General features: G+C 47.3%; 1 protein-coding gene across 1 annotated transcript in view; it reads left to right on the top strand.

The window, feature by feature from the left end:
• The first annotated feature begins 6,888 nt into the window (after positions 1-6,888).
• Positions 6,889-10,974, top strand: part of LOC146783430 (glutathione S-transferase theta-1-like) — a 72,602-nt gene continuing 68,516 nt past the window's right edge. The window contains exon 1 of the mRNA XM_085636465.1: positions 6,889-7,145. Within this exon, the coding sequence (XP_085492591.1) occupies positions 7,037-7,145 (109 nt within the window). The 5' untranslated portion in view covers positions 6,889-7,036. The remainder of the gene's footprint in view (positions 7,146-10,974) is intronic.

Here is a 10,974-nt window from a genome sequence, read left to right as displayed (position 1 = left end):
CAAGCATTGGCAAGGACAAATAAAGAAACACCGGAAGTAGAAAACAAGCATTGGCAAAGGCAAAAAAAAATAAAAAAATAAAAATGACTAAACAAGCATTGGCAAGAACAAATAAAGAAAGTCCGGAAGCAGAAAACAAGCATTGGCAAAGGCAAATAAAGAGGCAACAATAACAGAAAAGGATGGCAGAAAGACAAAATGCGCAATATCGGAGACCACTACCATTCAACCCATCAGAGCCACGAGCAGGAATACGGTGGGAGAAATGGATCAGGCGTTTTGAAAGATACATGGAAGCGACCGATGTGACAGCAGCGAAGCAACTAGGCCTATTCCTAAACCTAGTAGGGGATGAGGTTGAAGACCTACTAGTGACACTGCCAAAAGAGGAGACTACCACCTACGACAAACTAAAGGCGTGCCTGACAAACAAATTTGACCCGCAGAGAAATGTTGATTTTGAGCGATACACTTTCACGATCGCTTTCCAACAACAAGATGAAACGCTGGATGACTTCGCAACGAGACTGCGAAAGCTAGTAACGCACTGTGAGTTCGACAAATTCGATAATGAACAATTAGACTACGCATCATAGAGGGCTGCCGTGACACGGAATTTCGCGCAAGAATTCTAAAAGAACCAACGTCTTTGGAAAACATCCTATCTCTAGCAAGAGCAGAAGCAAGAGCGACAGCACAAGCAAAGGAAATGGAACGAGGAAAGGAACGGTCAGTGGACCAAGTACACCGAATGACAAACAACAACAGCACAAGCAGATGGAAAAAGGACAGAAATGGCCAGACAGTGAAGAAACGACTGGAAGGAACGTGCTACAGGTGCGGACTTGAATTTCCACATCGAGTGCCGTGTCCGGCGTTTGGTCAGACTTGTCGGAAATGCAATGGGAGAAATCACTATGCCAGTGTGTGTCAAGGAATGCAATTCAGGAATGACAGAGGAAGAACAGAAAGACCACGAGTACCAGTCAGCAGGCATGTTCGACACGTCGACACAGGAACAAGGAGCTCCTCAACAGGATCAGACGAAGAAGAAGAAAAAGAAGAGGGATCGACAGGACGACTATACCTCATGTCGGATGTCACTACAGAACAAAATGAGGAGGACGAAAGCAGAGAAAGCATATGTCTGGTAGACAAAAGCAAGATCAAAAAGACAGAATCGGTGACATTAGGGATAGGGTCACACAAAGCAAAGTTCGTTTTAGAGAGTGGCGCGACGTGCAACATCATGTGTGCGTCGGAATACGAAAAAATTAAAATAAAGCCAAGCTTGAGGCCGTCCCGAATTGAAGTTTTCACCTGGGGGTGCCGAACACCAGTAACAAACATGGGGAAATTCACAGAAGAACTGACATACAAAGACCAAAAGATGAAGGAAGAAATTCATGTATTAAAGGGCGACATCCCAGTGCCATGCCTATTGAGCAACATCACGGCTCAGATGATGGGTCTTCTTGAAATGACTTACAATATATCACACAAAGGAAGCATCCTGAATGAATACCCCAATATACTGCAAGGCCTAGGGAAGCTAAAGGGGCGGCAAATAACACTACACATTGATGAGACAGTAAGGCCGATAGTGCAACATCATCGGAGGGTACCAATACACCTGCAGCCACAGGTAGAAGAGGAATTGGATGCATTACTAAAGCAAGACATCATAGAACGAGCAGAAGGACCAACACCATGGGTGTCTACGATTGTGGCCGTACCAAAGAAAGATACGTCAAAAATAAGAATCTGTGTCGACATGAGGATACCAAACAAAGCAATTGAACGCGAGAGACATCCCGGACCGCACCTTGACGACATGATCAGCTGTCTAACAGGCATGAGGCGATTCTCTAAACTAGACCTGTACAAAGGATACCACCAGCTAGAACTAGATCCTCAGTCTCGATACATCACGACGTTTTCCACACACCTAGGCCTGTTCAGATACAAACGTTTGAGCTTTGGCGTATTGTCGGCTGCAGAAATATTTCAAGAGACAATACGACAAGTAATAAGGCCGGTAAAGAACAGCCTAAACTACAGCGACGACATCCTGGTGTTTGGAAAATCAAACGAGGAGCACGACAAAGTGCTAAGAGAGGTGTGCTCTCACCTAGAGCAGGCGGGTCTGACACTAAAAAAAGAGAAATGTGAGTTGGAGCGAGACGAACTAGTATTCTTTGGCCACATCTTCTCCAAGAAAGGAATGCAACCGGATCGCAACAAGGTAAAAACGCTGGAAAGAGCACAGCAACCAAGAGACGTGGCAGAAGTGAGGTCATTTCTTGGACTGGCCAGCTACTGTGCAAGGTACATTCAAGATTTCGCTACAGTAAGTGCACCACTGAGGGAACTAACAAAACAAGGCTAAAGTTTCGCATGGACTGAAAAGTGCAGCAAAGCGTTTGAGGAGATCAGAAGCGCCGTAACAGCAGTAGACCACCTAGCATACTTCGATCCGAGGCTATGCACTGAACTGACAGTAGATGCCAGCCCAGTGGGGCTAGGGGCAATACTGGCGCAACACCAACCAGGAAAAGACTCCCCAAGACATGTAGTAGCATATGGAAGCAAAAGCCTATCGGATGTCGAAAAAGGATACTCCCAGCCAGAAAGAGAGAGCCTGGCGGTAGTATGGGCATGTGAACACTACCACATGTTCATCTACGGAAAACCATTCACAATAATAACAGATCACCAAACGCTGATAACAATATATGGAAATCCAAATGCAAAAATACCGCCCAGGATAGAGAGGTGGGGAATACGGCTAATGGACTACAATTTCAAAATAATACACAAACCAGGGAAAGAACACAATCCTGCAGATTATGTGTCAAGGCACCCCCTGCCACAAGCTTCTCAAGCGACAACGATGGCGGAGGAATACTTAAACTTTGCACTCAAACTGAACACACCAGCAACGATATCAATGGATGAACTGGAACAGGAGACAAGGAAAGACCCCACCATGCAAGCAATGATGAAAGTGACGAAACAGCAAAGGTGGAGGCACGTCAACAATAACAACAACTGGGAAGAAGGAGTGAGAAAAGAAGAGCTGCTCGCATTCAAAAAGATCAGCGAAGAACTCTCCGAAAGCGAAAATGTAATAATGATGAGAGGCACCCGAATTGTAATTCCGCAAACTCTGAGAAGAAGGACAGTAGAACTAGCACATGAGTCACATCGAGGGATTGTGGCTACAAAAAAAAATGTTAAGAGAAAAAGTGTGGTTCCCGGGACTGGACAACATGGTGGAAGACACGGTGATGCACTGCCACATCTGCCAAGTAACAGGGCCCCCATCAAAGCCGGAGCCACTGCAAATGTCCAAACTACCAAAGGCAGTGTGGACAGAATTGGCAGCTGACTTCTATGGACCGCTGGAGACAGGACATTACCTGTTGGTAATAATAGACAAATTCTCCAGATTCCCAATAGTGATGCAAGTAGCTTCGACGTCAGCAAACGCAACACTGCCAGTCCTGGACGACATCTTCGCAGCATGGGGCTCACCACAGACATTGAAGACGGACAACGGGCCCCCATTTTCAGGCGAAGAATTCAAAAGGTTCATGGAATACCTCGGGATCAATCATCGACAAATAACTCCCCTATGGCCACAAGCAAATGGGATGGCAGAACGGTTCATGGGAACAATCAAAAAGGCAATACAAAGAGCAAAGCTGACGCAGATCTCAATAGGACAAGCTCTGTGCCAGGTCCTAAGGGACTATCGAAACACCCCGCACAGCTCCACAGGAAGGTGCCCCGCGGAGTTGGTGTTGGGGCGATCAAGCAGGACGAGGCTGCCACAGGTGAAAGAAAAGGAAAGCATAGAGCGACATGACATAGCAACGAGAGACACCCAAGCGAAAGAGAAGATGAAGGCATATGCTGATCGGAGAAGGCACGCAGCAAGCACAAAGATCGAAGAAGGAGACACTGTGGTAGTACGGCAGAGACAAGTACGAAAGTCAGACAGTGTTTTCTCAAGGGACCCACTGACAGTGACCGGAGTCAAAGGGCCAATGATAACGGCTTCAGCCGGGCCATACCACATCACTCGCAACAGTTCGCACTTCAGAGAACTGAAATCGAAAGAAGAGGAGCTGCCAATACATGGGCTGAAGGAAGAGACACATGAGGAAAGAGAACAAGTGGACGACAGAACGCAACGACCGAGAAGAGAATGCAAGAAAACAAAAAGACTAATTGAAGAAATGTGAAGAGACAGAGGTCCGTGGAGATACACTCTCTCTCTCTCTCTCTCTCTCTCTCTCTCTCTCTAAATACAAAAAAAAAAAAGAAATGTTTTTGTTTGCAACAAGGGGGGAGATGTCATGCCCAGACCAAGGGCACTAGGACCCTGGGACACAAGGGCAGAGGCCAAAGGACACCGGACACCAGTTCTGGGGAGGGGAGGGGGCAGGAGGAGGAAAGGGCATTGTACAGCGCAGGACCTCAGGGCGAGAGGTCAGGGGCCCACTGGTGAGACTACAGAAACGAATAAAGCATACCTGGAAGAACTAGCGTGTCCTGCGTGGTCTGTGGGCTGGGAACGCGACATAAGGGTATCCTAGGATCCAATCTGGAGTGTACCTAACGTACATGCATTCAATTTAGAGGAGAAAGCAGCTAGGCTGGGTTCTGGATAGCAGGATCCCAGCCAGACTAAGTCGAAAACAGTGAAACATCAGCAAAAAGTGGGGGTAACTATAAAAAGCAGATCCTACTCTCCTACAACAAAGAACTGCATTTTCGAATTTAATAATGTATTTTTGTTATACAACTCACTGATGCCCATATTAGCAACCTTAGAAGAATTAAAGTGTGAGATAAAACCTGTAACGTTTCAAATTGATGCCTTTTAGGTTTCACACCACTGTTTGGACAAGCCTCTCACCCCTCTGAACCATTTTACATGGATGGAAAATCATGCCCGGACTATTACAACAGGTTCTCTCCAACAAATGAACTGATCTAGCTTACACAGCATACAAACCTGTGTCCTGCAGGTCAATCACAATTTGTTGCAACAGAAACAGTTTAGTTTGTTTAGGGTAAAACTTTGTTAAAAATATACTGCGTCGCCATGGTGGAAGACTGTGGACTGCTGTCAGTGACAGTGTTCGACGTAACCCCGCGCCCGATGAGAATGGATGAATAATGGCCAGAACTGGTGACTTTGTAATTGAAGAATCTAGTTTGAATCCCGAAGTCGCTTAAGATCACTTAATATACATGGGCCTAAAAATGCAAAATCCTGACCTTGCACTAGTCGTAAACGAGTGCTCGTGTAAACCACTCCAATGCCCTTGGGCCGAGTTAACGTTATATAAGACTGCAAGAAAGCTGACACGGGACTCTGTACAGCAGTACTTTGGGGTTAGTCAATGCTGGTGCAGTGCAGTACAGTGCTGCGGGAGCGTAGCCATGCATGCCAATAGACCCGATTCAGGCAAGAGATCCTCATTTTTGAAGCAAAAACTGGCTTTATTTTGACTTTCTCCTGCCTAAAATTGTCTCTCTTTCACTAGAAGTCAGTGGAATAAATACATTCTCCAGATCATTGTTTTTAATCTCCCAATTTCCTCTTCTAAAATGTTGGCATGTCGGCAGGGTCGGATTGGTAAGGCAGGCACTTGGGCAATGGGCCGGTATCTGAGTTGCTGCTGTGGGACGCTTTTTTGGGCAGCATGTTGGCCAATTTGGGCTGTGTCTGCGCTTCTGAGATGCTGTCAGCGGCCCATTGGGGCCCAGTGGCCTTTCGAAAGGCCGACGGTCCTCTATTACCTCCCGTATTACCAACAGGGCGGAGTCTCTCGCTGGGCCGGCCCATTAATGGATACAATTGGGCAGGTGGGCTGAGCCGAAGTGGCCTCACTAATATTAAGGTATGGTTTACCAGTGTGAAATAAGCTGTGCACAGAGTCCTGGCAGCATTTGCATTTTTTTTTTTTACCTCAGTGAAGTTAAAAAAACATGCCTCTTTTAGAGAACACACCTTCCTTCTTTTCAGAATACTTAAAACACTGAAGCAGGGTTTTGCATTTGCAAAAGGCCAATCCAACCCTGTATAATGTGTAACATTAAAAGTAGGGAATTAAACTATAGCCAGTCAGCAGGACTGGGAAGGGTGCTGGAGGAGGAGGTTGGACTAAAGAACTTTTTTCCCCCGATACAGTCCAAATGCGGCGTCAGCTCCACGCCCTGAATCTCGGGCCTGTTTTTCCAGTTCCACAGTCAGCAGCTCAGGCCATCAGCCCACATTATCTCTACTTTGCACTGCAGGGTGAAGCGCAAACATAAGGCAAAGCTGCCGAGTTGGGAACTGGGGAACCAGGTCCAAGTCTCTGCGTCTCACAACAGCCTGTGATTCTGCGCAAATCACTTTAATTTCCCCGTGCCCACAAAACTGAATGCGTCCTCTCATGCAATGTAATTGGTGATCATGTAAAGCCTTGGGGTCGAGTTAGGGATGCATAAAACGGCTAAAAAAAAATATTTAAAAAAAATATAATCTTATATAGGGGAGAGGATGTGGTCCGTCGGCTACGCTGCTGACTTTGGTGCTGGAAACGAGAGTTCGAGCCTCGAGGTCGCGTCCACATCCTGTGATCCTGGGCAAATCACTTAATCTCCCCTCCCCGTGCATGAATGTGTAATGTAAATAAGGTGCTCGTGTAACGCGCTCCAATACCTTCGGTCTAGTTCGAGCTATATGAATATGCAAAAATATAATCACTTTTGAGTTAGAAAAGTTCAGTGGCCTCAGCTGATTGACTGTCCGGCAGCCAGAAATGTGGGATGGGGCGTGGTTAGCGCAGAGGGGCGTGGTTTCGGGGCGTGGCCTGACTGCCCATTGCTTCACCAGCGGCAGTGACCGGCCTCACTCTCTCTGGAGTTGTCTCATCTGTGAAAATCTGAGTCGGACGCTGTTCCTTCCACCACCGCAGGGTCCGTCGCCTCTTCCCTCTGGTCGTTGCCCCGGTGGCCTCTCCTACTCGCCAGGATGCTGCAGCTGTACCTAGACCTCATCTCCCAGCCCTGCCGCTCCGTCTTCATCTTCGCCAAGAAGAACAACATCGACTTCGAGTTCAAACTGGTGGAGCTGTTTAAAGGTGAGGCCGGGACGGGGGGTGAGGGTGGGAGGGAGGCAGACCTGAGAGGGGTAAATATCCGGGGTACAGCCGTGCCAGCCAAAGACCCGTTGTGAAGCAACCTCCAGATGCCACACAAAATATGACCAGAGTATTGAAAACTCAGAAATAAAAAAATATATATATATTTCAATTTGCAACTCAGTTTTTAGTACATTCCATTACTCTGCGCTGAAAGACGTTTAATAAAATGTATAACTTCCAAACCGAAATCAACTTTGTATGCCAGAAAGAATGCTGGACGTTTCCTTGCATTAACCCAAAAAATAGGCATTTATTTTAGTCCCTAATGTTGTCCTACATAGTGTAAACTGTATTGGCTATTGAACCACAAATGAACATTTTATGTGCACAGTGAACTCTGTACTGGGTGACCCTAGGTGCTCCCGCGATTAAACACAGTGAAGGGAAAATGGTTCCCACAGACACAGGCGCACAGATTGTCCAAGTTACAAAGAAGGGATATGAGCCACGGTGCCCAGTTACGCCATCTGCAGCTCAGTCAAGGGCAGAATTTATTTGTTCAGTGCCAATGGTCGAAGTACATAAAAACAATCATTTGCAATGCAATCGGTCTCACCTTTGGGACCTTACAGTTAGTTTAGACATGAGGGCCGTGGACGTAAACCCACAATTATTAAACATCTCGGGGACTGGGGACTGCAATATTGAAATTACCGTACCTATATGGTAAAGGATTTTAGAAAAAACTCTTCCTGTTTTGTAATGTCCAAATTAAATAATGAATAAATCTGTTACTCTTTGAGATACGTATTTTATATTACGCTGTTTTCATCCCCTCTTGTTATACCAGTGGCGGCTGGTGACATTTGAAAGTGGTGAGGCGGAAAGTTATCGTGGTACTGCACTGAGGCGAGCGAGCGAGCCCGAAAAACCTACCGGGGTTTAAAAAAAGAAAGAGTGGATAAATGGAGCATTTTCAAGCAAATTTGAGAAAGCAGGAAGGTTGATAAAGCACTTGCGAAAGTGTTATGAAATCAATAGTAGAGATTTGACGTAGGTAGCCAGCCGCTTGTTCAGTATAATCAGAGAACTTCACTTTTCAACCCCCAAAAACAGCACAAAATTTCAAAGTCCATCATTAATCAACCCCCAAAAACACAACGCACTGACTCACTTGTAAGCACTGTATTTTCCTTTACAATTAATTGCCTTCTCAATATTTTGGCAACTGTGTACCTCCTTCACACACAGTTGCACAGAATCGCAATCGCAACTTAAATAAGTGACCTTTGCTTTGATTGTTCAGCAGAGAGGCCAGGGGTTGGATGGCTACGTTTTCTGAACACCTTTTTGACCCACTGACAGGCACTGTGAGAAATTGACACAGCCTTCAGCCTTTGCTCTAAAGCTCTCAATGGTGGCCCATTAAAAATGCCTGAATGCAACTCAGTTCAAAGTATGCACTGTAAAAGAAATATGCTACACAACAAAATACAGAAATACAGCATCCTGGAAATAGTGGGCACTCTTAAGGAATGCAAGATTAAGTAAAACATGTGAAACATAAACAAAAACTATATCACTGACATGGAATACCTTAATGTTTTATGCATTCATTGCTCAGAAATCAGTAATTTCCCAGTTGTGGATGGGTGGATTGGTGGTGGATGCATGCATGCAATGTATTATAATGTTGTTCCATCTATAACAACAACATAGGGTGCATGCAGGGGCCACAGGACAACTGACCTCTTTCTAGGGTCACTAATAGCTTCATCATCAGGGCCAGGATATCTCATGAATGTCTCTAAATTCATCTTTAGAAGCTATCACTTCCAATTGTCACTAAAGTGAACAATTCCAATGTTTTAAAGAAACACATTTTAAGTGCCTTTCTCATATTGCATACGGCGTTTGTTGCATAATTTACATGCCAAATACATTGATGTCTTAGCTCGTGTTTTGACTCTTACAGCCAACCCTTACCCTTGGCTCGGCTCTTAATTTGATGGCTTCCCTACCTTTTGTCTAGGGGCCTAAGGTTATTGAATATTTACTGCTCACTGCCTCCTTTGCACTGCATACTCCTGCCTCACTGGGCTGCTCCTACGTGCCCGCCCGTTCAGACCTGCTGTAATATCGGCTTTTCATAAATAGCCGCTGCTGCAATACTGCCAGGCCTGATCAGCAGGTGTAACAGTACACGACCCTCTGCCCCACGGAGCCGCGTTTTCTCAGCAGTACTCTCGGCCCTCCCCAGGATGTGTCCTATTAGAGCGGTATTTTGATCTTTCTCGACTAGCGCGGTATTCATTTTGGACAATTCCAATTGTGCTCAGCACACACCGTCATTTCAATCCAGATTAACAGACTCACTTGAGTCCAGATTAACTAGATTGCCACCCGAGTCCGGATTGCCCAGACCATCACTTCAATCCATATTAAAGCAGACTGTAAACGGGTCTATATTACTCAGACTGCTACCTGGTTCCGGATTGATTCAGAATGCCACCTCAATTCGGATTGCTCAAACTGCAGCTTCAATTCGGATTACCCAAACTATCGCCTGAGTCCGAATTACCCAGACTGCCCCCTGAGTTCAGATTACCCAGACTGGTATCTGAGTCCGGATTACCCAGACTGGCACCTGAGTCCGGACTCACTCGTACTGCCATCGAGTCAGGATTACCCAGACTGCCACCTGAGTCTGGATTACCCAGACGGTCACCTCTATCTAGATTACCCAGACTGCCACATGAGTCCAGAGTTCCCAGACTGGCACCCGAGTCCGAATTACCCAGACTGCCACCCGAGTCCATATTACTCAGACTGCCACCCGAGTCCATATTACCCAGACTGCCACCCGAGTCCGGATTACCCAGACTGCCACCCGAGTCCGGATTACCCAGACTGCCACCCGAGTCCGGATTACCCAGACTGCCACACGAGTCCGGATTACCCAGACTGCCACCCGAGTCCGGATTACCCAGACTGCCACCCGAGTCCGGATTACCCAGACTGCCACCCGAGTCCGGATTACCCAGACTGCCACCCGAGTCCGGATTACCCAGACTGCCACCCGAGTCCGGATTACCCAGACTGCCACCCGAGTCCGGATTACCCAGACTGCCTCCCGAGTCCGGATTACCCAGACTGCCACCCGAGTCCAGATTACCCAGACTGCCACCCGAGTCCAGATTACCCAGACTGCCACCCGAGTCCAGATTACCCAGACTGCCACCCGAGTCCAGATTACCCAGACTGCCACCCGAGTCCGGATTACCCAGACTGCCACCCGAGTCCGGATTACCCAGACTGCCACCCGAGTCCGGATTACCCAGACTGCCACCCGAGTCCGGATTACCCAGACTGCCACCCGAGTCCGGATTACCCAGACTGCCACCCGAGTCCGGATTACCCAGACTGCCACCCGAGTCCGGATTACCCAGACTGCCACCCGAGTCCGGATTACCCAGACTGCCTCCCGAGTCCGGATTACCCAGGCTGCCTCCCGAGTCCGGATTACCCAGGCTGCCTCCCGAGTCCGGATTACCCAGACTGCCACCTGAGTCCGGATTACCCAGACTGCCACCTGAGTCCAGATTACCCAGACTGCCACCTGAGTCCAGATTACCCGGACTGCCACCTGAGTCCAGATTACCCGGACTGCCACTTGAGTCCAGATTGCTATAGTGGCAACTGAGTCCGGATTACCCAGACTCTCACCTGAGCCCAGACTGGCTATGGTGGCACCTGACTCCAAACTGCCCAAACTGTCCCCTGAGTCCGGACTCGCTCACACTGCCACCTGAGTCTGAATTGAGTT

The sequence above is a fragment of the Triturus cristatus genome, chromosome 11 (assembly GCF_964204655.1).
Source record: "Triturus cristatus chromosome 11, aTriCri1.1, whole genome shotgun sequence".
In the NCBI taxonomy this organism is placed as follows: Eukaryota; Metazoa; Chordata; class Amphibia; order Caudata; family Salamandridae; genus Triturus; species Triturus cristatus.
This window is presented reverse-complemented; position numbering and strand designations above follow the sequence as displayed.